A 27,496-nucleotide genomic window follows, 5' to 3' on the forward strand; every position below is an offset into this window, starting at 1 on the left:
CTCCAAAAGAGGTAAAAGACGTGACCGTCTTTAACTAAAATAATACGTAACCCGGCTGCAGTAGAAAGTATCAGAACCCAATATAGAAAAAATAATAATAAACTGTGCTCAGGAAGAAATATACATGAAAAAAATTAATTATAAAAAAATAAAAAAGGTAAATAAAAATAAACTAGAGGCTGCAGCTCTAAGTGGGATACACACACTGGAATAGATGAAAGAAAATATGAAGAGCTGCACCAGTGACACTATATACTTAAACTGACTGCATAAATAAAAAGTGAATGGAGGGTTAAATGGCGTTCTTACAAATGAATGTCTACTTGCCAAAAGTGATCACTTATCATACATGTAACAATCAAAAGGAAATATTTGTGTAAAAAACATAATCAATATGTCATAAAGAAAAATTTAAGTGAAAGTTAAAGTCCAATAAAATGTTCCAATGTAGCAACGATTAGCAAGTCACGACCATGAGTCCACACACAGCTGCAGATCTGTGCCCGTCACCAGATAAGTGATGTGCTTACCAGATATGAAAACAGTAACAGCCTTATTAGTATTAATCCGAAGCAGGTTACGATATGAGTGGTAGAACATCAAATCATGGTTCTTGCATCCAGATAACCCTTATCGTAGGTGTATGGCAATACCCCAGCCTTTAGAGCTTCAGTGGTCAATGATCACGTATATCACCGGTAACAACATCAAAGAGAAAGGGATGCCTCCATAGCGTAAAACCATTCGGATAGTTTATTAAAATAAAAGTATCACACTTACATTAAAATATCTTTGTATCAGCATCAAAACAGAGCTAAACAACGCCGGCCGGCATTCAAACAAGCGTCCCGTCCTCCCCTCGTAGAGCGTGGTGGCGTCACTGCGTACCTTCCCAGACGTGTTTCGTCATAGATGACGTTATCAATGGGGAACGGGCAACGCAGCGGCGCACCACCTTTTATGCCCGGACCTCGTTCTGAGATGCGAGATCCGACCTCCGACGCCATCTTAACTGATGGCAAAAGTAACTAATATTCCCATATAATGAAAGGGAAAAGAAACCAAGAAAAAAAGAAAGAGAAGATATTGCAGATCAATACCTGATGACAAAGGTTAGCAATAGTAATTGTACTAAGTGATAATCCCGGAAAATTCCACCATAAATGCAATATTGGAAAAAACAGATCGCAAGTGGGGATATAAGTTCCGATATATGAATAAAGGGTAAATACGTGTATATGCCAACAAAACAATAAAAAATAAATATATGTGTGTCTGGCAATAAAACATAAATTTACTGCGGAGATGTGCCTGTAATAGGAATACACATCACCAAAACATACAAGAATGATAACATATGAGACATTTAAATGTCGAACATATGTGGAATGAAAAATATGTATACAGAGCAAAAAAGTGTATGCAGTGCAAAAATCTATAATAGATATAGGAAGAACAAACCATTACGAAAATATACCCATAGTTAAGAAGTATAAACCAAAATAAAAAATGGTTTATACTTATTAACTATGGGTATATTTTCGTAATGGTTTGTTGTATTGACAACTTTCCATTTCAGTTATATTAATTTTCACATAATTAATATGTATACTTTTTAGGTGAACACATTCACATAATTAATTTAGGGTCTTCCTATATCTAATATAGATTTTTGCACTGCATACACTTTTTTGCTCTGTATACATATTTTTCATTCCACATATGTTCGACAATTTATGAATTTATGTTATCATTCTTGTATGTTTTGGTGATGTGTATTCCTATTATAGGCACATCTCCACAGTAAATTTATGTTTTATTGCCATACACACATATATTTATTTATTTTTTATTGTTTTGTTGGCATATACACGTATTTACCCTTTATTCATATATCGGAACTTATATCCCCACTTGCGATCTGGTTTTTCCAATATTGCATTTATGGTGGAATTTTCCGGGATTATCACTTAGTACAATTACTATTGCTAACCTTTGTCATCAGGTATTGATCTGCAATATCTTCTCTTTCTTTTTTTCTTGGTTTCTTTTCCCTTATATTTATATGGGAATATTAGTTACTTTTGCCATCAGTTAAGATGGCGTCGGAGGCCGGATCTCGAATCTCAGAACGAGGTCCGGGCATAAAAGGTGGTGCGTCGCTGCGTTGCCCGTTCCCCATTGATAACGTCATCTATGACGAAACGCATCTGGGAAGGTATGCAGTGACGCCACCACGCTCTAAGAGGGGAGGATTGGACGCTTGTTTGAATGCCGGCCGGCGTTGTTTAGCTCTGTTTTGATGCTGATACAAAGATATTTTAATGTAAGTGTGATACTTTTATTTTAATAAACTATCCAAATTGTTTTACGCTATGGAGGCATCTCTTTCTCTTTGATGTTGTTACCGGTGATATACATGATCATTGACCACTGAAGCTCTAAAGGCTGGGGTATTGCCATACACCTACGATAAGGGTTATCTGGATGCAAGAACCATGATTTGATGTTCTACCACTCATATCGTAACCTGCTTCGGATTAATACTAATAAGGCTGTTACTGTTTTCATATCTGGTAAGTGCATCACTTATCTGGTGACGGGCACAGATCTGCAGCTGTGTGTGGACTCACGGTGGTGACTTGCTAATCGTTGCTACATTGGAACATTTTATTGGACTTTAACTTTCACTTAAATTTTCTTTATGACATATTGATTATATGTTTTTTACACAAATATTTCCTTTTGATTGTTACATGTATGATAAGTGATCACTTTTGGCAAGTAGACATTCATTTGTAAGAACGCCATTTAACCCTCCATTCACTTTTTATTTATGCAGTCAGTTTAAGTATATAGTGTCACTGGCGCAGCTCTTCATATTTTCTTTCATCTATTCCAGTGTGTGTATCCCACTTAGAGCTGCAGCCTCTAGTTTATTTTTATTTACCTTTTTTATTTTTTTATAATAAATTTTTTTCATGTATATTTCTTCCTGAGCGCAGTTTATTATTGGCTCTATATAGATGCAGGGACTGAGGGACAAACTTGGAGTTGGAGCAGCTCATCCTCTCAGTAACAAGCAAATGCAGGGAAGTAAATCTTTCACTCACTCAGGTGATAACAGCTCACTGCACACTAGGCTCAGACTTATTTATTGTAGGAGAGACAATGATCTGTTTGTTGAACTTGTTTGCAGTTAGTTATGCTGTCCCAGCAGTAAGTAAGTCTGAGCCTGAGTGTGCAGTGAATGTTCTGTTATCAGGTGAGGACAGAGGTTAACCCTTTACTTCCCTGCATTTGTTTTGTTGGTTTCTCTTATTACCTACTGGAGATAGGGTATGAGCCCAGGTTCAGACTACTGCGATCTAAGACATAGCATGTGATTCGTACCCGCACTGCGGTGCCAATCAAATGCGATGTGAGACACGAGTTCAGCCACACGATTTGCAGGAAAAAAACTGCAGGGACTTGTTTTCTCCCACACTGAAATCAGGTCGCATAGGTGTTCTCATCTATGCGATCTGATTTCTGTGCGAGTTCACACTGCGATCTGTGAACCGATCTGGGGGTGTCCCACAGCAGTTCGCAGAGGGCAGTGTGAACTGCCTGCGGGAGAGGAGCGATGCAGGAACAGACGCTGGAATCTCACTGGTTCCCGAATCGCATCAGTGTGAACCCAGGCTAAAGGAGAAGGATCAGCTCATAAAACCAGGTCTGGTGCTCCATGCTTCTACATTAGAAGCATCCACTATTTTAGAATTCAACTGTTTGTTGAACCCGGGTGTATTACAAGGATGAGGATGATGATGATGACGGGTGTATTATTGAATGAGGATGATGGGTGCATTATAGAATGATGAGGATGGGTGTATTATAGAATTATGAGGATGGCAATATTATACAAGGATGATGATGACGGGTGTATTATACAAAGATAAGGATAAGGATGATGGATGTATTATGCAATGATGAGGATGGGTTTATTATACAAGGATGAGGATGATGATGAAGATGGGTGTACTCTACAAGGATGAGGATGATGGCTGTATTATACATAATACAGCCGTCATCCTCATCCTTGTATAATACAGCCGTTGCCCTCATCCAAGGATGAGGATGACGATGAAGGGTGTATTATACGTAGCTGAGGATAGTGATGACAAGTGTATAATATGGATTTGATGACAACGATGAGGAGTATGATGATGATCATGGGTGTATAATATGGGGATAAGGATAGTGATGATGGGTGTATAATATGGGGATGACCATGATGGGTGTATTATACAATGACTAGAGCATCAGGGTGCCAGACAGTGTCAGTCAGTGTGCCACATCATGTCTCGCTGGCTGCTTTGCAATACATGATTTTGGGGATTTCTGCCATGCCATGTACTGACTACATTACACTACATAATAGTCACACATTGTGAGTACATCTGTCCTGTAATGTATACAGCTATATACACCCACCTTTTTCCTTCCTGTATATAGAGACCATCCTCCATCATCATTGACCGCAAATATACAATGCCTTGCAAAAGTATTCACCCCCTTGGCATTTTTCTTGTTTTGTTGCCTCACAACCTGGAACTAGCATGGATTGTTTGAGTATTTGCATCATTTAATTTACATTTATTTACATATATATATATTTTTTTTATTATTATTATTATTGGGAAGCAAGCAACAAATAGGACAAAATAACAGAAAAAGTCAATGCGCATAACTATTCACCCCCCTAAAGTCAATACTTTGTAGAGCCACGTTTCCAAGTCGCTTTGGATAAGTCTCTATAAGCTTGCCACATCTTACCGCTGGGATTTTTGCCCATTCCTCCTTGCAATACTGCTCCAGCTCCTTCAAGTTGGATGGTTTGCTCTTGTGAACAGCAATCTTTAAGTCTAACCACAGATTTTCTATTGAATTAAAGTCTGAGCTTTGACTAGGCCATTTCAACACATTTACATGTTTCCCCTTAAACCACTTAAGTGTTGCTTTAGCAGGGTGTTTGGGGCCATTGTCATTCTAGAAGGTAAACCTCTGTCTTGGCCTCAAATAACGCACAGACTGGTATAGGTTTTGCTCAAGAATATCCCTGTATTTAGCACCATCCATCTTTCCCTCAACTCTGACCAGTTTCCCAGTACTGATGAAAAACATCCTCACAGCATGATGCTGCCACCACCATGTTTCACTGTGGAGGTGGTGTTCTTTGGGTGATGTGTTGGGTTTTCTGTGATTGCCAAAAAGTTAAAATTTTAGTCTCATCAGACCAGAGCACTTTTCTACATACATTTTGGGAATCTCCCACATGCCTTTTCGCAAACTCATAACGTGCTATTTTGTTTTTTGCCAAAAGTAATGGCTTTCTTCTGGCCACTCTGCCATAAAGCCCAACTCTATGGAGCATACGGCTTATAGTTGTCCTATGTACAGATACTCCAGTCTCTGCTGTGGAACTCTGCAGCTTCTCCAGGGTTACCTCCGGTCTCTGTGCTACCTCTGATTAATGCCCTCCTTTCCCAATCCATGAGTTTTGGTGTGCGCCCGTCTCTTGGCAGGTTTGCTGTTGTGCCATGTTCTTTCCATTTGGTTATGATAGATTTGATGATGCTCCTAAGGATCATCAAAGATTTGGATATTTTTCCTATGTACAAATACTCCAGTCTCAGTTTAGTGTGAATCTAGTGATAGAATAACGTGCGTATAGTACGACCATTCATTTTTAATTTACTGTCATTTTATTTTGTCAGGGCAGGTTTCCTGCAGTATATTGCAGTGCATTATTGCATGTTTACCACAGTATATTTCAGTGCGTTAGTGCACATTCAACACAGTATATTGCAATGCATTAGTGCACGTTTAACCCAGTAAAAATTCCATAAATCTATCCCATAGATTGTAGACGCTATAACTTTTGCGCAAACCAATCAACATAAACTTTATCAGATTTTTTTTTACAAAAAACTTGTAGCAGAATACACATTTGCCTAAACTGATAAAGAAATGTGTTTGTTTTTTTCATTTTTTTATTGGGTTTGTTTTATAGCTGAAAGTAAGAAATATTGTTTTTTTTTTCAAAATTTTCTTTTTTTATTTATAACGCAAAAAAATAAAAACCGCAAAGGTGATCAAATGCCACCAAAAGAAAGCTCTATTTGTGGGTGGAAAAAGGACGTACATTTTATTTGGGTGCAGCATTGCACAACCGTACAGTTGTCAGTTAAATTAAGGCAGTTCCATATCGCAAAAAATGGCCCTATCGTGAAGGAGGTAAACCTTCTGGAGTGCAAGTGGTTAAAGTAATTTGTGCAGTATATCTCCAAAACAAATGAGTAATCTAGGTTAAAGTGCTAAAATTGTGCAATAAATTGAAGATTACATTTGTTCAGTGTTACATGCATTTGATGAAATTTGTCTATTGCACTCTAAATAAGCAACAACAAATAAAGTGCGCAATAAGATAAAAAGAACAAATATCATCCAATGCATATATTAATGGTAAAAAGTCTTTTTTGAAATATAGGTGGTGATTTCTGTGGAAATGTTAAGTATTATTAAAAGGCCACAGTCCTTTTAAAACTGCAAAAAAAAAAAAAAATGCTATCAGAAAAAGAGGTATGTAGGAGTTGTCCAAAACACCCAAGGAAAGGTCATGCCACCCTAGTGTGACAAATGGGAGGCTTAGCAAAAGCTTGTGACCTCGATTAAGGTGGTCAGTAGGGATGGGCCGAACACCCCCCTGTTCGGTTTGCAGCAGAACTCTCGAATAGGGGCAATGTTCTAACTTGAACAGCAAACCCCATTGCAGTCTACGGGAGAGAAACAGGAAAAAAATTACCCATTTTGAAGGCTTATATGCAAGTAATTGGCCATAAAAGGGGTATGGAGGTCTGGATACTGCCCTGGGGAACGTGTACCAATAACATTTATTTTTTAAATAAATGCTTCCACCTTCTGGGAGGCCTTCCGACGATTGCTTGCCCTGCCATTTGAGGCATTTTTTTTTTTTTTACTATGGCTTACGATGTACCCTATACCCATTCACATGGGGGGGGGGGGGGGCGGGATTTGGGGTCCCCCATGCCGTCTTTTTCTTTATTTTTTAATAGCCGGGTATCAGAAATTGTAATTGTGTGTCATTTTAAATGGGATTTTTTTCTAGAAAGGTTAGTTTTGCTGTAGCATGTTCTGTATATGCTACAGATGTGCCACTTTACAGACACATTAACCACTTAACAACCGGGCCATAGCCCAATGACGGCTACAGGGCGGTTCTTTAACTCTACGAGGACATCATAAGAATTCCGCTCTCGCGCACCCCCTGGGGCGCGCACTCGAGAGCATCCGTGACCGCCGGGTCCTGTGGATCACGGTAAACGGCCGCTCATCGCGGACGTTTACCACGTGATCGCTCCGTCAAATGACGGAGTGATCACTTGTAAACAAACCGGCGTCATGTTATGACGCCAGTTCCTCCCTCCCCCTCTCTGTACCGATCGGTACAGCGGAGGGGGAAGAGATCGGTGTCAGCAGCGCTGTGGGCTGCATCTGCAGAGCCCACATCGCTGCTCACCGAAATTTAACCCCTCAATTCCCTGCCATTAGTCTGCAATACCCTGCAACACCCTGCAACACCCTGCAACACCATGCAACACCCGCCAATACCATGCAACACTCTGCAATGCTCTGCAACACCCGTCAATGCTCTGCAACACCCGCTAATACCCTGCAACACTCGCCAATACCCTGCAACACCCGCCAATACCCTGCAACACTCGCCAATACCCTGCAACACCCGCCAATACCCTGCAACACCCGCCAATACCCTGCAACACCCGCCAATACCCTGCATACTCTGAGATACCCAGCCATACTCAGAGATACCCAGCCATAGTCGGTGATACCCTGCAATACCCAGTCATAGACATCCACCCCCCTCCCCCCGCCGCCCTCCGGTGCTTCTACTGACCTCGCCAATACGATCAAAGCCAGAATCCTTTTTTTTTTTTCAGGCATCCCAGCTTAGAGGTGAGATGCGGGGTCTTATTGACTCCATATCTCACTGTAAAGAGGACCTGTCATGCCATATTCCTATTACAAGGGATGTTTACATTCCTTGTAATAGGAATAAAAGTGATCAAAAAATTTATTTTTGGGGGAAAAAAAGTCAAACTAAAATAAATAAAGTAAAATGAACAATAATTTTTTTTTTTTTTAAAGCGCCCCTGTCCCCATGTACTCGCATGCAGAAGCGAACGCATACGTGAGTCCCGCCCACATATGAAAACGGTGTTCAAACCACACATGTGAGGTATCGCTGCGAACGTTAGAGCGAGAGCAATACTTCTAGCCCTAGACCTCCTCTGTAACTCAAAACATATAACCAGTAAAAAAAAAATTAAATCGTCTCCTTTGGAGATTTTTAAGTAGCGACGTTTGGCGCCATTCCACGAGTGTGTACAATTTTGAAGAGTGACATGTTAGGTATCTATTTACTCAGCGTAACTTCATCTTTCACATTATGCAAAAATTGGGCTAACTTTACTGTGTTTTTTTTTTTTTAAGCACAAAAACGTTTTTTTTCCAAAAATTGCTGCACAAATACAGTGCGAGATAAAAAGTTGCAATGACCACCATTGTATTCTCCAGGGTGTTTGCTAAAAAAAAAAAAACTTATATAATTTTTGGGGATTTTATGGAATTTTCTAGCAAATAAATGATGATTTTTACATGTAGGAGAGAAATGTCAGAATTGTCCTGGGTGCTCCAGAACGCCTGATGGCGCTCCCTGCATGTTAGGCCTCTGTATGTGGCCACACTGTGTAAAAGTCTCACATATGTGGTATCGCCGTACTCAGGAGTAATAGCAGAATGTGTTTGGGGTGTAATTTGTGGTATGCATATGCTGTGTGTGAGAAATAAACTGATAATATGACAATTTTGTGAAAAAAAAAAAAAAAAAAAAAAAGTAAAAAAAAAAAATCTTTATTTTGCAAAGAATTGTGGGAAAAAATTACAACTTCAAAAAACTCATCATGCCTCTTACTAAATACCTTGGGATGTCTTCTTTCCAAAAAGGGGTCATTTATACTTTTCTGGCATGTTAGGGTCTCAAGAATTGAAATAGGCCGTCAGTACTTCAGGTGTAATAAATTTTCAGATATTGGCACCATAGCTTGTGGACTCTATAACTTTCACAAAGACCAAATAATATCCACCAATTTGTACTTATTTTTACCAAAGATATGTAGTAGTATAAATTTTGGCCAACATTTATGAAAAAAAAATTACTAATCTGCTAAATTTTATAACAGAAACAAAGAAAAATTCATTTTTTTTTACAGAATTTTCTGTATTTCTTTCTTTTATAGCACAAAAAATAAAAAACCGAGCGGTGATTAAATACCACCAAAAGAAAGTTTCATTTGTGTGAAAAAAAGGACAAAAATTTCATATAGGTCCAGTGTTGCATGATTGAGTAATTGTCATTCAAAATGTGAGAGCACCGAAAGCTGAAAATTGGTCTGGTTAAGGGTGTTTAAGTGCCCAGTGGTCAAGTGGTTAAGGGGGCCCCGGACACGATATTTAAAGGCACTGTCATTTTCATTGTTGCACTTTAAGCATCATTAAAATCACTGCTCTTGAAAAAAAACAATTGTTTCTTTTCATTTTCTTTTATGGATACATGTCCCCCAGGGCAGTACCCATACCCCTATTACCCCTTTTATGGCCAAATACTTGAAAATAAGGCCACTTTATTTATTTTTCCTGGCAGGGAAACCTGTTGACAGCTGATGTCAATTACACTGTGCCCTGATTGGAAAAACCTTTGCCCAATCAGGGTACAGAGTGCACTGTGTGGCGGTCAGTGCATTACAGGGTGTTTGTCAGGGAGAACAAGCTGCAAATTTGGGTATTTGGCAAATGGCCGAACAGCCAAATGTTCAGCCCAAACTCATGCTTGGGCCAAACCGTGTGCCTGTCCCTAGTGGTTAATACAAGCCATATATCGGTACATGGAACATTAACAACTCCCACTGCGATCATATGTGTGTGAAAGAGCTCTTCAAACACTCCTGTCTGCCACAGTAAGATCAGCGGTCTCCAGCCCAGCCAGCCGGTCTCTCTCATCACAATTGTGAGCATAGAACAATGAAACATACCATAGTGAAGTCCTGTTTATGCATAAAATAGTTTAATAAAAGTGATGCACTTACAAATATATGCAGTGAGAGAAACAATTCCGGTCGCCAATTTCCAAAATAGCCAACGATGGAACCCGCACATGTGTCGTACGTTGTGCATCCTAGCTCCTCCCTATGGGTTTTGTCATATATGACGTCACATCATTAGGGGCCATGGACGCACAATGCCACCACGCTGATTATATAGGATAAACATCTAGATTGAAAAAAGAACTCCCATGTACCTAATTATGCAGCCATGACATGTACGCCACATTAGAACAGTGCCATCTAGTGATTGTAATCTAAACTATCAGTAAAATGTAAAGAGGAAGTCCAGTCAAAAATGTTTTTTTCTATTAATAGTAGGTAAATATCATTATTTTTGATATTATTCATTGTGTGGCTAGCTGATTAGCTTAGAAAGTCTTATCTAAGCCAAACAGACAATCAGCTACTTCTTGTGCTTCACTGAAAACACGATCCCCCTTTATCTGAATTTGCAAAGCTGTCTTTCACTTCCTGAAAAGGGTGTCAGAGAGAGAGAGAGAGAGAGAGAGAGAGAGAGAGAGAGACATAAATTTGCATGCAACTCAGCCCATTTATTTCAATGGCAAACATTCCCATCTATGCTACTTTGAAAATCAGCAACTTTGAAAAGGTACCTGCACTACTTTGATGCAACTTTTATCCAGAGTGTAAAGTTGGATCAAAGCTGCACTCAAAGTCACACTCTAAATCGCACAGCTTTGGTGTTGCACTTGTGGAAACTAAGCCTAAGGCTAGAGTGCAACTTTGATGCGACTTTGTTTTTTTTTTTAACCAAAAGATTTTTATTGGATTTTGCATATTACAAGTATCAATGAAAGCAAAGCGTGTATCAATGAAGTACACAGTTAAAACAACAATCTGTGGATGAACAGTCTTGGAACTATAACTCACATTAGAGCTACTCATCATAATTTAAGAGCATGGCCTCCTAGGAGGCAGAGCCTGTCACCCCGCACGGGTTCACACTGAACAGGTTCAGATCCAGTGTTGAAAAAGAAAGTAGCTCCCCTTGACCTTAATGAGGGTCTCGGGAGGTAGAACTGGGGTGCACACGTACCCAAATCAACCATGGAACGCCTAGGAACCTTATCTATTGATAGCATAGCGTTTCACAAAGCTTAGGGAAAACAATAAACAAACTCGAGAACAGTGATATGTGTTCATTGCTTGATACTACACCTGAGTCAATGTGGGGGTACCTGCGCCCACCACACCCCCTAGGGAGTGCCCTGGTGTCGCAGTCATCCCCAGGTATACAAGTACTCACTTCAGCTGATGGCTGGTTTAAAACTTTAAGGCAACTCTCGTTAGGAAATATGTTTTCATCAAAAGATATATTCTAGTTTACAAGTGTGAGGAGGCATATTTGGAAGATCTCCATGTTTCCTAGTGTTTGTGGGAACCTGGAGCTCTTCTTTATATGCTAGAAGCTTTTCCATGAGAAATTGGTTATTCACTCTGGCTATTACCACCTCTAGGGATGGTGGCTTAGGTGACCGCCATTCCTTCGCCAATGAGATGCGAGCAGCATATAAAATATTTACGAATATTTTTCTCAGCTCCGAAGGCAACTGTTCAATACCAATGCTGAGCAATGCTAACTCTGGTTCAAGGGTAATTACAGTTTGAGTAACTTCCCTAAGTAAGGATTCTATATTTTTCCAATATGGTATTATAGCCTGGCAGCTCCATAGAGTGTGGAGGAGGCTCCAAGTGTTTTGACAATTCCTCCAGCACATTGGGGTTATATTTGGGTGCATTTTGTGGAGGAGAAGTGGTGTTAGGTACCACCGGTGAAGGATTTTTTGGGCGTTGTCCCAGCAAACTATGCAGGCAGAGGATTTACCATTATATTTATTTGCGAGGTGCCATTGACTAATTCAGTATTCTTTCCGCAATTCCTGTTCTCTGTGTACCATGTAGGGCAATTTGGAGTTCATGTAGAGAGGGTTCATGAATTTATAAAACAGTGGGATCCTCTTCCTGCTTTTAGATCGTTTATTTAGAAGAAAATCCCAAAGTGCTTGAGGGATTTCCACTGGCCTAGTTGCGTTTGACAAGCTATAGTGTTTCATTTGATATAGTTTATATGTGTCTGATATTTCTCTCTCTTTCGGGGGGGGGGGGGGGTGCAAGGAAGTGATTGCCCATTTGTTTCCAATGGTGGGTCGACATATTGGGTATGAGGTATTGGTAAGTCGCTAGGGGGATTTGTAATGTGCACATTGGTGTGTCAGGGATTTTTCTATGGAGTAGGTCCGACCATGCCTTGAGTGTGGCCTGTACAGTAGGGTATTGTGGAGTATCAGGTTTGTGATATATACTGACCGCCATAGCCAGAGCCAGAAGATCATGTCCAGGAGTGAGGGCACATTTTATATCTGACCATCTATTGTCGGATTGGCATGATAGCCAGTATTTCATTTTGGTCCAGTACTGCTGCTTGGTAGTATGTTTGTGCGTTAGTGAGTCCCATCCCACCCAGGTGTTTGGGTTTGTAAAGTTGTGCTAGTGCTATTCTAGTTTTTATTCCCGCCCATATAAAAGTGTTCAAAATTTTGGATAATTGAGCGAAGAACTTTGGGGGTATAGGCACTGGTAACGTCCTAAAATGGTATAGTAGCTTAGGCAGAGTTTGCATTTGATATGCTGCTATCCTCCCCACCAATGAAAGTTGCACTTTAGCTATTTGGCTAATTTAATCCTCCAATCTACTCAATAAAGGAGGGTAGTTGTGGAGGTAGGTGGCAGCAGATGAGGGGGATAGCTGCACCCCCAGATAGGTGATAGATGGGGGGTTCCAATTACATGGGAAGATGTGTTTAAGTTTATTTTGCGTGCTGGATGGCATATTGAGCGCCAGCGCATAGCATTTATTTGTATTGACCTTATAGAAGGATACTTTCCCGAAGTCATTTTTCAGGGTTTGAATGGATATAAGGGAGGTTACAGGGTCTGTGATGTTCAGGATGACATCATCAGCAAAGAGGCCTATTTTATGGGTCTCCGATCCTACCCTAATGCCATGTACGGATTCAGAGTTTCTAATACACTCTGCTAAGGGTTCTATGACGAGCGAAAATATATTAGGGGATAGCAGGCATCCTTGCCTAGTGCCGTTAGTGAGGTGGAAGGGGTCACAGAGAAGACCTGAATTGTAAATTCTTGCCGACATTTGGGAATACAAGGACATTATAGCCGTATGGATTTGGCCTGTCAGTCCGAAATTTTTGTAGGGTCTTAGATAGGTATGGCCAGTGCACCCTATCAAAGGCCTTCTTTGCATCTAAAGCTAAGAAAGCGCTAGGGAGTTTAAGTTCAGTGTATCGTAGAAGGTTGAGCATCCTTCTTGTTCCATCCGGTGCTTTCCTGCCTTTAACAAAGACCACTTGATCTAATCCTAGAAGGGAGGGGGTAAAATCCATTAATCTGTTGGCGAGCACTTTAGCATAAATTTTAAGATCCGAATTCAAAAGTGAGATCAGCCTAAAGTTCTGGGGGAGGGAGCTATCTTTGCCTGGCTTCGGGATCGTGACCATGATAGCCTGTAGCATTTCCTTTGAAAAAGAACCCGTGGTAGTAGCTAAGTTAAAGATCTGTCAATTTAGGGGTTAGGACTGTAGTGAATGCCTTGTAGTATTTGGCCGAGAAGCCATCTGCCCCTGGGGACTTGTGCATAGGCAGAGACTTGATTACTGTGGCCATTTCCTCACATGTAATGGGGGAATTTAATTTGAGCAGTGTGGGAGCATCTATCTTGGGCAATTTAAGATCGTGAAGGAATTTGTCAATTTCCATTTCAGAGGGCTGATGAGTGTCAGGGTCATGATTAAGGTTATATAAGGAATGATAATAGTCTTTGAACGTGTTCGCTATGTCTTTAGGGTTGCGGAAAACCTGATGGGAGCTGTCGTGCTGGATGAAGGGTAGGTTAGTTTTAGCCTGATGTTTTTTTAGTTGGTGGGCCAAGAGTTTGCATGCTCTATTATTTTGTGAGTAGTAGGATAGTTTCATTCTCTTGAAGTAAATGTCATGGTCTACTTTAAGTTCTTGTCGTAGCTCTTCACGACATTTAGTAAGGTGTTGTAGTATGCTAGGGGAGGTGGTGGTTGGGTTTTTGTGTAGACACTCCAATTCAGCAATCGTTTCTGTATAAGGGCGCCTCTGGTAAAGGCCTTGTGAGCGCACCATATCGTAGTCAGGGAGCACTCCTCACTAGTATGGAGATGAAAGAACTCTGATCTTTGCTTCTGTCTCGTCCCTAATAAGGGGACGAGACAGAAGAAAGGTATTGTTATGCCAGAGAGGTCTGCAAGCAGATTTGTTGATGTCCATAACTTCAATTGTCACTGGAGCATGGTCCGACCAAGTGATGCTATGGATATCGATTCTAACAACATTTTGTAAAATATGCATATCCGTGAGAAAAAAATCAATCCTTGAATAGCTATCGTGTACTGTAGAATAATATATATAGTCCTTCTCAGTGGCCCGGGTGCAGCGCCAGGGATCAAAAAGTCTTTCCTCATGGCAAAAGTTACCTAAGCAAGGTCTTTGCCTTTGCCTGAGATGAGGAGTCAAGTTCAGCATTAAGCACTACATTAAAATCTCCACATATTATTAAGTAACCTTTCTGCATAGCTTTAGCCTTATTCACCATTTTACGGATAAATTGTATAGACTTCACATTTGGTGCATAGAGGTTTACCAGTGTATACACAGAATTATTAATTTCAGCAATCAGAATGATATATCGACCGCAAGGGTCGATGTGTTCCTGCAATAAAGAGAAGGTTATAGTATCCCTTATGGCGATCATTACTCCATTCTTTTTCGTCTGATCATTTGCAGTAAATATATGTGGGAATTTCCTATGTGTGCATCTAGGTGGATTCACACTGGTAAAGTGAGTCTCTTGCACACATAGAATATCACAGTAGCAGATTTCCAGAGTTCCCTACGTTTGTGGGGGCTATTAAGGCTTCTCACATTGTGAGACATGAATTTAATGTTCATTCCAAGGTAGGTGAGCTATCTGCTGCCATCCAGGGGTAAGAGCTAGAAGCGAGTCCAGGAAGTCATTACAATTGACCAGGTGAGTAGTAAATGACAGCATGTTTGAGAAAGATGGTGGGCAGAGGTGGACTGACCATTGGGCTACTCTGGCACTGCCTGAGGGCCCCATGCCCCTAGGGGGCCCCATCAGGGTTGCCAGCCTCAGTAAAACCAGGGACAGTATGTAAAAAAATGTGTGTTTTTTTTACATCTGTCTTTGAAATGTCCCTTACCGTCATCCTTTTGGTCTAAAAATCACAAGATTATAGCTGCCCCACCTCTCTAGTACCTTCTCAGCCAATAGAAACATGTCTGTGTGTACTGTGTGATTGTATGCTGTGTGTGTTTGTGTATACTGTGTGGCCCCATAATCTTTGATTGCCTGGGAGCCCCATAATCTCCTATGGCCCGGGGGCCCCATGAGTTGTCAGTCCGCCCCTGATGGTGGGGGAACAAGAAACTGGGAACAAGACCATGAGCGGTCATCAAATAACTGGGTAGGATCATCCGTATTGAGGTCCAATGAACAGAATACAGGGTGCATCCTGTAAATGCGGGAGGGGGGAAAAGAAATGTTCACAAATAGCCGTCCAGCGGGTGCTTAGTTGAATCAAAACCTGGATAGTCATCTACAATATAGGCACTTGGGTAATAAAGTGCGGAAAGGCTGAGAGAGGAGGGCAGGGGAAGAAATCAGCAATAAAGCACTGTTGTGCGAATCGTGTACTTATCTGTTCCGTCTTTGGTGCCGGTGGTAGTTCTGCCGCTTCTCCGTTGGTTGGGAGGAGACGCCACTTCTTGAGCAGATCCATGCCTTTTTCTACAGATGCAGTCACATGCGATTCATTATTCATTTCCAGTAGGAGTTTAGCTGGAAAGCCCCACTTGTACAATATCTTGTGGTTACGCAGTATCTTGGTGATGGGGACTAGGTTATGTCTAGCTGTGAGCGTAGCTTGTGGCAGGTCAGCATATAGAGCGATCAATGTAAAGGGGTCAGGGAGGGACGGGTGCTGTCTAGCATATCGCATTAGCTGATCTTTCACGTGGTAGAAGTGGATTCTTGCTATAACATCCCTGAGGACTTGCTCAGATAAGAATGAGGGTTTAGGCAGTCTGTGTGCTCTGTCAATGATGACATCTGCAGGTCCCAGCGTTGGGAGAGCAGTGGTCATAAGCTTTTGAAGATAAGCAGTAAGTTCAGCTGGTTTAATAGTTTCCAGAACTCCTCTAAACTTCACATTGTTTCTGCATGCCCTGTCTTCAATATCCACCATTGTAAGGCACATAGTGTCACGATCTGGAGTCAGGCTCAGAGACCAAGCTATAGCAGCAGAGCAGATATTCACACAGGTCACCCTGGCTGATGACACAGGCTCACCTGAGGTGCGGAGTCTAAGTACTAACCGGTCTTCACCAGAGCTCCAGATGGTAGAGATGGATTTAGCTGCGAGTTAGTACCAGGTCGCGGTCCTCAGGATCGCCCCACCAGGAGGTGAGCAAGCCGGGGTTCAGTAGTGGATGAGCAGGTAAGGATTAAACAGAAGCGTGGTCAGTAAGCAAGCCAAAAGGTCGGTAATGAGTTGTTGCAGATTGGGATCAGGCAGAAGCGTAGTCGTGGAACAGGCCAAGGGTCGATAACGAGCAGTAGTGAATATAAGCGGCAGCAGAGAAGACGGGAGCTAGATACAGGCTGGAGATGGCACAATATTCTGGCAAGGAGGAAGTGCAGAGACATGGCTTATATAGGAAGTTCATGGGAGGAGCAAAGGGTTCAAGGTTCAAGGCAAACAAGATTCAAGACATGATCACTAAAGGAGCTGTCCAAGGAGCTGTCCAAGGAGCTGTCCAAGGAGCTGTCCAGCATTCCAGGTGGCTCAGCAAGCAGAGCCACTGCCAGACACACCAGAGGTCCCAGGTTCAAGCCCAGGTCCTAACACATAGCTTTTATTTCATCTTCAACATCAAAATGAGCATCAACTAGTTCATTATGTGCAAAAGTGAATTCCTCCATTTTGCGTTCCACATATGTCACCCTAGCTTTAACTGCAGACAACTCTGCCTTAGTGGAGTGCACAAATGAAGCCATGTCCTGCTGCAGGGCCCCCCTTAGCGTTTGTAGCATCTCCTTCATAGGGGTGTCCAATATGGGCTGCCCTGATGTGGGGAAAGTATCCATCTGCTGTGCAGATATGGAGGATTCCTCCATGCCATCTCCCTCTGCTTCTGTGTCTGCCTGGGTGTCCTCTCCCTCCCCTATCCTTCGTTTCTGCTTAACTGGGCTCACAAAGGGGGAGGGGGGCATTGGGGACAGTAGTGGAAAGGACTCACCCAGGTCTGTCTGAGTTGCATAGGCTGCATGTCCAGTGGAGGCCACCGCGCTGTGTTCCTCGCGGGCGCCATCTTGGATCTCTCTGCCGGCTGCTGGAGGGAAGAAATCGGTAAGTTTTCGTGGCCCCTCTCGATCCTTTCTTTTGCTCATGGTGATCGGTGGGTGCCTGGTAGGTTCCCTGTTCAGAGGATGCTATTTTTAGGCTAGTAGGTTCGCTGTGTGCCGCGTTAGTATCCCCGCTGTGTCAGAGCTCTCCTCTCACACCACCATGCGCTCCGGCTGCCGGCTCCGCACCCTTTGATGCAACTTTGAGTGCAGCATTGATCCAACTTTACAGTCTCTGGATCAAAGTCACATCAAAGTAGTGCAGGTACCTTTTCAAAGTTGCTGATTTTCAAAGTCGCATAGATGGGAATGGGTGCCATTGAAATCAATGGGCCGCGACTTGTCATGCGACTTTGTGTCCGACGTCGCATGGCAAGTCATACTAGTGGAAACAGAGCCTTCGTGTGGTTGCCTGTACTGTTCCTTCAGTATATAGTGATGATTGTAGACTGTGAGCTGAGACCCCAGAGCACTTCCAGCTACACTGACAGCCCCCCATACATGTGTCCAGCTCCCTTCTCCTGTGCTAGTCTTCATTCAAAGCCTAGCACAGTTATACTGTATATGTGATCTGGACCTCCCAGCCCCCCCCCCCCCCCCCCCACCCAGGTCCTGTGTGGATGGGTCCCCCTGTGTGGATAGGTCCCCCCTGTGTCCTGTGTGGATAGGTCTTTTTTTTAATTCTTCATCTTCTCATGAATTAGGCCGCGTACACACGGGCGGATTGTCTGCCCAACTAAGTTCGTCAGACAATCCGACAGACAGTCCGTCCAACTTTTGAATGAACGGACTTGACCACACACGATGAACAGACAGTCCGCTGAAAGCTTGCGCGATGACGTGTACGGCACGTACGACGGGACTAGAAATTCGACGTCCAATACACTGCAATGCAACCTTCGGCCGTGTAAATCCTTTCTGAGCATGCGCCATTCTTAGTCCGTCCAACTAGCCTACTCACGAGCAGACTGTCCGCTGAAACCAAGTTTGGACGGACTGTATTACGGAAATTCCGAAAGACTTAGTCCGCCAGACTGTCCGCTGAAAAAGTCCGCTGAAGCCCACACACGAGCGGATTGTCCACTGAAACACGGTTCAGCGGACTAAGTTGGGCAGACAATCCGCCCGTGTGTACGCGGCCTAAGACTCTGGACATCTACACTACAAGGACTTCTCCACTCCCACCCCCCCCCCTTTACTTAGTAACTTGGTTACTATCGTTTGGACTTGGTAAGTCTACGTAGGGCATACTAAGTTGGACGGACAATCCTCTCGTGTGTACGCGGCCTTAGAATGTACAATGAGAGAATACTGGGTGGGAACCTATGATTAGCTCCTCCCATCCTTTATAATCCCACTGGCTGCACAGGAGGAGTTCCCCTCCCTTGAAGTGATATCACAAATCCAGCGGTGTCTTCACCCCAGCCGATCTTTCAATCTGCTCTCGGATGTTGCCGCCACCATTTCAAGTAAGGGAAACCAGCATTGATGCCTTGCGGCTTAACAGCCGGGGTTCCCTACTGCGCTGGCGCAAAACACTTTGTGAATGGCCCGGTAGTGGGGGGGGGAGAGGAACCAAACTTGTCAAAGCTAGGTAGGTACCGTTCCCCCTCAAAAGGTGCCAAATGTGGCAGTGGAGGGAGGGGGAGGAGGCAAACAAGTGGGCTTTGCCTTTTGGGTGGAGCTCCACTTTATCTCTTAATTCAAGGATTGTATTTTAACAAAAAAAAATCTACAGGTGAAGAGACAACTAAAAATCAGACCAGGAGACCTTGTATACAACCCTTTATTTACACTTTATATGTATTACCCACTAATATGTAATCATGTGTTTTTCCTGCAGGTGTTGTATCTGACACAGAGGTGGTGAATGGAACACTTGGGAATCATATATATTTAAATCAATCTTTCTCAAATCCGGCACTTTTAGTACAATGGTATTTTAAAGGCAATCTGATAGCATCACGTTACCCTTCTGTGGCTCCAGAATGTATTTCCAGTTATACAGGAAGATGTCAGATATATGATGATGGAACTCTGAGACTGGATAATCTGACATATTCAGATGACGGGATTTATCGTTTTACTGCAGTGCAGCCACCCCTTACAACGGTAAAGGAGGCCTCCTATGAACTCAGAGTTTATCGTAAGTATTAGCTTACTATTTAGTTGCACTATTGATGATAATTGTTATCATGTTTACATTGGCATTATTTAACCTTTATGCTGCATGTTTCGCATACACGCTAAGGTGCACATTTTTTACATACAAGCACACATAAAACCCCAAAATATTAGTCTGTATTTTCTAGAAGCAGAGGACCTATAGACTGAACTATTGATCTCTGCAAAATTTTTATATTACATGATATTAGTGGCACTGTTTATCAAGGTTATATTTTCAGTAAATATCACATTCTATTGTGTTCATTTGCACTAATTTTAATTTCAATGTCCATTTTTTTTTTTATATCTGTAACCTGGGCATGTTGTCACTGTACATAGCTGCTGCTCCTCTCCCTTGCCACATTGGGCTGAGAAGGATGAGGGGAGGGAGAGACACAGACATTGTCACAAGCTTCATACCGATCAACTTTCTGAGATGGGAACAAGGGACACCTATTAGCAAAAGTATGTAGGCATAGGACACACCCCCCTGCCACACACCCTTAGGCTGCATTCACACCTGAGCGTAGCTTTTTCAAGCGTTTTTTGCGGCGTTTTTTACCGCGATTTGCGGAGTTTTTTACCGCGATTGCAGCGTTTTTTACCGCGATTCGCGGCGTTTTGTCGCGAATTTGTGCAGGGCAAAAGGTCACCAATGTTAAGCATTGAGCAGATACAGCGTCAAAACGCCCATAGAAACGCTCGTTGTCGCGCTAAACGCTAGAATCGAGCGTTTCCATTAGTTTCTATGGGAATGAAAACGCCCAAATCAGCCCGATTCGACAAAAAAAGGTCTGGAACTTGTTTGAGCTTCAGGTGTAGGGCTTCAGGCGACTTGGAGTGGAGATGTGAACCATGTCCATTGAGAATAATGTATTTTTTCCCCTCCAGCGTTTTGTAGCTTCAGGCGTAGGGCTACAAAACGCTCAGGTGTGAATGGGGTCTCAAGGAGAATTAAAAAACAAATGCACTTTTTACAAAAATTTTTTTGTATTTTACCATTACTATTCCTTTTTATATTGGCTTTTGAAATTTACAAATCTAGCTATTTAGAAATTGGATAAAAGGATTAGCACTGGGAAATACCTTTTGAAAGATAAAAAGTGCATTTTATATACAACTATACAGATCAGACCAAAATGAGGGACAAATGAAGACACAAGGACAGTGTTCCAAATCGGGGACAGTTGGGAGGTATGCCCACGCTGCATACCTGCAGCCTCCTCCTATGGAGAGCTCCACCCACCAACTCACCAGGAGAGAGAACACTGCCTGGGAAAAGTTGCCCATGGGGTCAGGAGGACAGTGTGCATGGAACTGTGGGGAGTGTAGACCCCTGGAGGCAGCCCCTGTTTAGGAAGAACTTTGTAGGACTGCAAGTCCCAGGGAAAGGTGTTAGAAAGAGGAGGTAAAGGACTAGAAAGCCTGGATGGTAGGTCAATTTTCCATGTGGGGGGCAAGGAAAAGTATACCTGTTCTGGCACTACTGAGCGCAGGTGTGACACCATGTTTTGGGATCCACGAGATGTGAAGGACTTCTTCCCCCAATGCGTCTTTAGCTTCTTCTTCAGCTTCTCCTGGGATTGCAGCAACAGTGATCAGAGCCACTACCATTGCCCTTGCAGAACCACAGGATTACCCCCACAAAGGATTTGTTGGAATATTACTTCCCTTTCCATTTAAATTAGAAAACCTCTGTTTAAGAGCACTCCAACACAGTTTTTAACCACAATAGGTATACTACTAGCCAGTGGGAGGAAATAAGGAGGGACTATGACTTTTAGCCCCTGAATGTATCCTCAAAATATGAGATCTATATACACTGGTATATTAAAATATCGTCAAGGTCCACCACAAATACTGACAGGTTCTTAGCAAATATTAAAGCAGAACTTTACCCATAACAAATTGACAAAATATGTTAATGTTCTTTAGCAAGGAACATACATTCCACATTAATAACTATTCTACCAAAATTAGTGTGTGCTGTAAATTGCCTCCAGCATTGTTCCTGTTTCTTCTTGCTGGAGGTTGCAATTTTGATGCAGCTCAGAGCCCATGAGCAGCAGTAAATCTTTAGGCTTTCAGCAGGTCGGCCTCTAACAGTACTGATTTTCAGCACATTGCCTAAAAATAGAGAGCAACTGAGCATGTGTAGACCTGGTGCCGTAGTCGCACAGGTACTAATTGATGGCCCTCTGCTGTGTGTGCAGCCGCTGCAGCATGGCCAACATTGAGCTCCACCTGGTGGGCATGTCACAAATAAGGCGGTTCTTGGGCAGGTTCAACTCCTTTTAGAGCTCAGCCAGCCGAGCACAGGCATTAAATGATCAGTGGAAATGCACACAGACTTTCCTGGCCTGCTTCAGGACATCCTGTAAGCCCGGGTACCTGCCCAAGAAATCGCTGCACCACCAGGTTAAGGACGTGAGCCACACAGGGCACATGAGTCAGTTGTCCCTGTCGGAGGGCGGAGAGGAGGTTGGTGCCATTGTCGCAAACCACCATTCCTGGCTTAAGCTGGCGTGGCATTAACCACCTCTCGGCCTGCCCCTGCAGCGCTGACAAAACATCCGCCCCAGTGTGGCTCCTGTCCCCCAAACAAACCAGTGCAAGCACAGCATGGCATCGTTTTGCCTGCATACTTGCGTAGCCCCTGGAACGCCTACGGAGCACCGCTGGTTCTGAGGACAGAGCACTGGAAGAGGCCATGGAGGAAGAAGAAGAGGAGGGGGTGTAAGAGAGGTGTGTCACAACCAATAGTAGCATTTTGGAGGTGTGGTGGCGGAACAACCTCCAACACTACTGCACCTTGTCCTGCATCCTTCCCAGCTGCCAGAAGAGTGACCCAATGGGCCGTGAAAGACAGGTAACGTCCCTGTCCATGCCTGCTGGACCATGAGTCAGCGGTAATATGCACCTTAAAGCTGACTGCCCTGTCCAGCGAGGCAAGGACATTGCCTTCCACATGCCGGTAGAGAGCCGGAATCGCCTTCCGTGAGAAAAAGTGGCATTTGGGGACCTGCCACTGAGGAACCGCACATTGTACAAACTCACGGAAGGGGGCCGATTCTACCAACCGAAAAGGCAGCAGTTGAAGTGCTAGCAATTTAGCCAAGCTAGCATTCAACCTCTGGGCATGTGGATGGCTGGAGTGAACTTCTTTCGCCGGTCCATCAGCTGGGGCAGGGACATTTGCCTGCTATAATCGGACATGGGTGTACTGCTAGCAGAGTGCCCGGAAGCACTTGACTGTGACACACCTAATTCTACACTTTCATTCCTCTCGGAGCAGGTTTCAGAGAGGACTGAAGGTCTAGTGGGGTTGGAGATCCCAGCTGATGAGGAGCAAGGAGAGGTCCGCTTTGTTCTTTGGTGTGGGTCTTTGAGGTACGCTTGCCAACGAGCTGCATGGCAGGTCAACATATGTCTGGTCAAGCATGTGGTGCCCAAGCGGCTGATGTTTTGGCCACGCGAGATACGCTTGAGACATATGTTGCAAATAGCAGCAGTGCGATCTGATGCACTCATCTCAAAAAAGGCCCACACCAAAGAACTTTTAGAATAACGCGCAGAGGCAGCGCCCTGCACAGGCGGAGCTCTGCGGTGTGATTCAGTCGGTGTGCTGCCCCTAAGCTGGCCCCCGGACGGCATCCTGCCTCGTTGGACATGTGCCTCCTCCTCCTCCTCCTCTCTCCTACCAGGCACCCACGTGGAGTCAGTGCCCTCATCATCCCCTCCCTCTTCATCGCTGTAGCAAACCTGGCAGTATGCTGCAGCTTGTGGAACATGACTGCCAGATTGCTGTCCTTCTTGAGCATCCCCTCTCTCTGCATTCACGCTACTGCCTTCCTCTAGCTGAGTGTCATCATCAGAGCCTACAAAACACTGGGCATCCTCCTGGAGCATGTACCCAACACTGTGCTCAAAGAGTTCAGGAGTAGGGATGAGCCGAACACCCCCCGGTTCGGTTCGCACCAGAACTTTCGAACGGACCCCAAATTCGTACGAACGTTAGAACCCCATTGAAGTCTATGGGACTCGAACGTTCGAAATGAAAAGTGCTATTTTTAACGGCTAATATGCAAGATACTGTCCTAAAAAGGGTTTGGGGACCTGGCTCCTGCCCCAGGGGACATGGGTCAATGCCTAAAATGTTTTAAAAAATGGCCGTTTTGGCGGGAGCACTGATTTGAATGACGATTAAAGTGAAAAAAAAAAGTGAAATATTCCTTTAAATTTGGTGCCTGGGGGGTGTCTGTAGTATGCCTGTGAAGTGCCACGTGTTTCCCGTGTTTAGAACAGTCCCTGCACAAAATGACATTAAACGGAAATATAACATTAAAACCGCAAGCAGTTTTAAATGGTGTTATCTGGTTCCCGCAATATGGTTGAAAATCATTGAGAAAAATGGCATGGGTAGCCCTCCCTGCCCATTACCAGCCTATTTGGGTCTTGTACGCATATTAAGGGGAACCCTGTACCCATATTAAAAAAAGGAAATGCGTGTGGCCCCCAGACCCTATATACTCAGAACAGCAGTATACAGGCGGTGCAAACAAGACAGGGACTGTGTAGGTTTGTTGTGTTAAGTTGAATCTGTTTGTAATTTTCAACTGGTACATTTTTAAAGTGTAGCTCCAGTCAAAAAAACTATTTTTAAGCTTTTTGGAAAACATAGGGAAGGGTTATCACCCCTGTATAATTTGTTTTGTCGTCCATCTTTTTTCATCTCACTTGCTGTTGTCTCCTTCCGTTTGCAAGTAGGAGATGTTTGTAAGTTGGATGTTTGAAAGTAGGGGCCTGCCCTATATGCTCTGCAGAAATGGCGGAACAAGGTGTTGGTTTTGCCACAACATTGTAAGCCCTCAAAGTGACTCTTGGTGGGCGCTGGAGCGCCCTGCTGTGAACGATTATATCAAGAATTGTAATTACATGCCATTGTTGAACAGTGGTAGAAAAATTGACCTTTGGTGGTTGTGGTGCTGGTGCCACAACACTATAAGTCCTCACCGTTACTCTGGGTGGGCACAGGAAGGGGCCCTCCTGTGAAATATTATATCAAGAATTGTAATTACATGTCCCTGTTAAACAGGGGCAGAAAAATTGGGCCTTAGGCACTGCTGCTGGTGCCATCACACTGCAACCTCTTCCATATACTCTAGTTTTATTGCAGGAATTAGCCCTGCTGCAAAGCATTGCATCAAAAATTGTAATTAAACGCCCCTGTTAAACAGGGGCAGAAAAATTGGGCCTTAGGCACTGGTGCTGGTGCCACCACACTGCAACCTCTCCCATATACTCTTGTTTGATTGCAGGAATTAGCCCTGCTGCAAAGCATTGCATCAAAAATTGTACTTAAACGCCCCTGTTAAACAGGGGCAGAAAAATTGGGCCTTAGGCACTGGTGCTGGTGCCACCACACTGCAACCTCTGCCATATACTCTAGTTTTATTGCAGGAATTAGCCCTGCTGCAAAGCATTGCATCAAAAATTGTACTTAAATGCCCCTGTTAAACAGGGGCAGAAAAATTGGGCCTTAGGCACTGGTGCTGGTGCCACCACACTGCAACCTCTGCCATATACTCTAGTTTTATTGCAAGAATTAGCCCTGCTGCAAAGCATTGCATCAAAAATTGTACTTAAACGCCCCTGTTAAACAGGGGCAGAAAAATTTGGCCTTAGGCACTGCTGCTGGTGCCACCACACTGCAACCTCTTCCATATACTCTAGTTTTATTGCAGGAATTAGCCCTGCTGCAAAGCATTGCATTAAAAATTGTACTTAAACGCCCCTGTTAAACAGGGGCAGAAAAATTGGGCCTTAGGCACTGGTGCTGGTGCCACCACACTGCAACCTCTGCCATATACTCTTGTTTGATTGCAGGAATTAGCCCTGCTGCAAAGCATTGCATCAAAAATTGTACTTAAACGCCCCTGTTAAACAGGGGCAGAAAAATTGGGCCTTAGGCACTGGTGCTGGTGCCACCACACTGCAACCTCTGCCATATACTCTTGTTTCATTGCAGGAATTAGCCCTGCTGCAAAGCATTGCATCAAAAATTGTACTTAAACGCCCCTGTTAAACAGGGGCAGAAAAATTGGGCCTTAGGCATCACCCAGAACCAGAAATGTTCTTCCAACATATCAGCGGAAGAGGAAGAGGATAGACAATCAACATAACAGGACAGTCACTCAGCATCAGCATAGGCAGTCTTGAAGGGATGTGATATTTAAAAAAAAATTATTCTGTTACATCAGCTTCAGGTGCTTGGTAGCTGTGGGTGATCCAAGACTGATTCATCTTGATGAAGGTCAGTCGATCAACTGATTCGGTGGACAGGCGCACCCTGTGATCGGTAACTAAGCCACCAGCAGCACTGAAGGTGCGTTCCGAAAGAACGCTGGATGCAGGACAGGCCAGTAGCTCAATTGCATACTGTGCAAGCTCTGGCCAGTGATCCATCCTCAAGACCCAGTAAGCCAGAGGATTTTCGGTGGGAAAGGTGTCCAAGTCTGACCTTGCCCCTAGGTATTCCTGCACCATGTAAATCAGACGCTGGCGATGGGTGCTGGAACCGATCATACCTTGGGGCTGCGGACTAAAAAATAGTTTGAAAGCATCAGTCAGATGGCCACCTTCTCCACCGCTCCTTCTGACCGATGCCTCAGCAACACGTTGTCCAGGACCAGGAGTTTGTAACCTCCCAGTCTCTGGGAACACGTTGCACAGACCTTTCTGCAAGGCCTCCCAGAGATGTCTCATCCTCTGCTCCCTCTGCGATGGCAAGATAAGGTCGGCAACCTTACCCTTGTACCGTGGATCAAGGAGAGTGGCCAGCCAGTAATGGTCCCTCTCCTTGATCCGAAGAATACGAGGATCCTTCCGCAGCCTTTGCAGGATCAGGGAGGCCATGCAGCGTAGGTTAGCTGAGGCATTCGGTCCGGAGTCCTCTGGGTCACTAAGGACAACATGATCCGCAGCTACCTCCTCCCAGCCACGTACAAGTCCACGTGTTTCTTGGGACTGTAAATCATCCCTACAAGACTGCTGCTGCTGCTGCTGATGCTGATGCTGAGTGCCAGCCTCCACCTCCATGCTGACACAATCATCCTCCTCATCCTCTTCCTCCTCCTCATCCTCTTCCTGTGTGATGGGTGGCACAGCAGGAACACTGTCTGGATAAAGGGGGCCTTGAGAGGCAAGGAAGTCCTCCTCTTCCTGCCTCTGTTCTGCCTCAAGTGCCCTGTCCATTATTCCACGCAGCGTATGCTCCAAGAGGTGGACAAGAGGTACAGTGTCACTGATGCATGCACTGTCACTGCTCACCATCCTTGTGGCCTCCTCAAACGATGACAGGACAGTGCATGCATCCCTGATCATGCCCCACTGGCGTGATGAGAAAAAAACTGAGCTCCCCTGACCCTGTTCTGGTGCCGTAGTCGCACAGGTACTCATTGATGGCCCTCTGCTGCGTGTGCAGCCACTGCAGCATGGCCAATGTTGAGTTCCATCTGGTGGGCATGTCACATATAAGGCCGTTCTTGGGCAGGTTCAACTCCTTTTGGAGCTCAGCCAGCCGAGCACAGGCATT

General features: G+C 43.9%; 1 protein-coding gene across 5 annotated transcripts in view; it reads left to right on the forward strand.

Moving 5' to 3' along the window:
- Nucleotides 1-27,496, forward strand: part of LOC143934022 (cell adhesion molecule CEACAM1-like) — a 194,302-nt gene that overhangs the window by 22,954 nt on the left and 143,852 nt on the right. For all 5 annotated transcript variants that reach the window (XM_077457256.1, XM_077457258.1, XM_077457259.1 and 2 more), the window contains exon 2: nt 19,580-19,882. In XM_077457256.1, coding sequence (XP_077313382.1) covers nt 19,580-19,882 — 303 coding nt within the window. The remainder of the gene's footprint in view (nt 1-19,579; nt 19,883-27,496) is intronic.

This window comes from Lithobates pipiens, unplaced genomic scaffold, assembly GCF_037356315.1.
Source record: "Lithobates pipiens isolate NorthernLeopardFrog02 unplaced genomic scaffold, aLitPip1_a1.2 Scaffold_27, whole genome shotgun sequence".
In the NCBI taxonomy this organism is placed as follows: domain Eukaryota; kingdom Metazoa; phylum Chordata; class Amphibia; order Anura; family Ranidae; genus Lithobates; species Lithobates pipiens.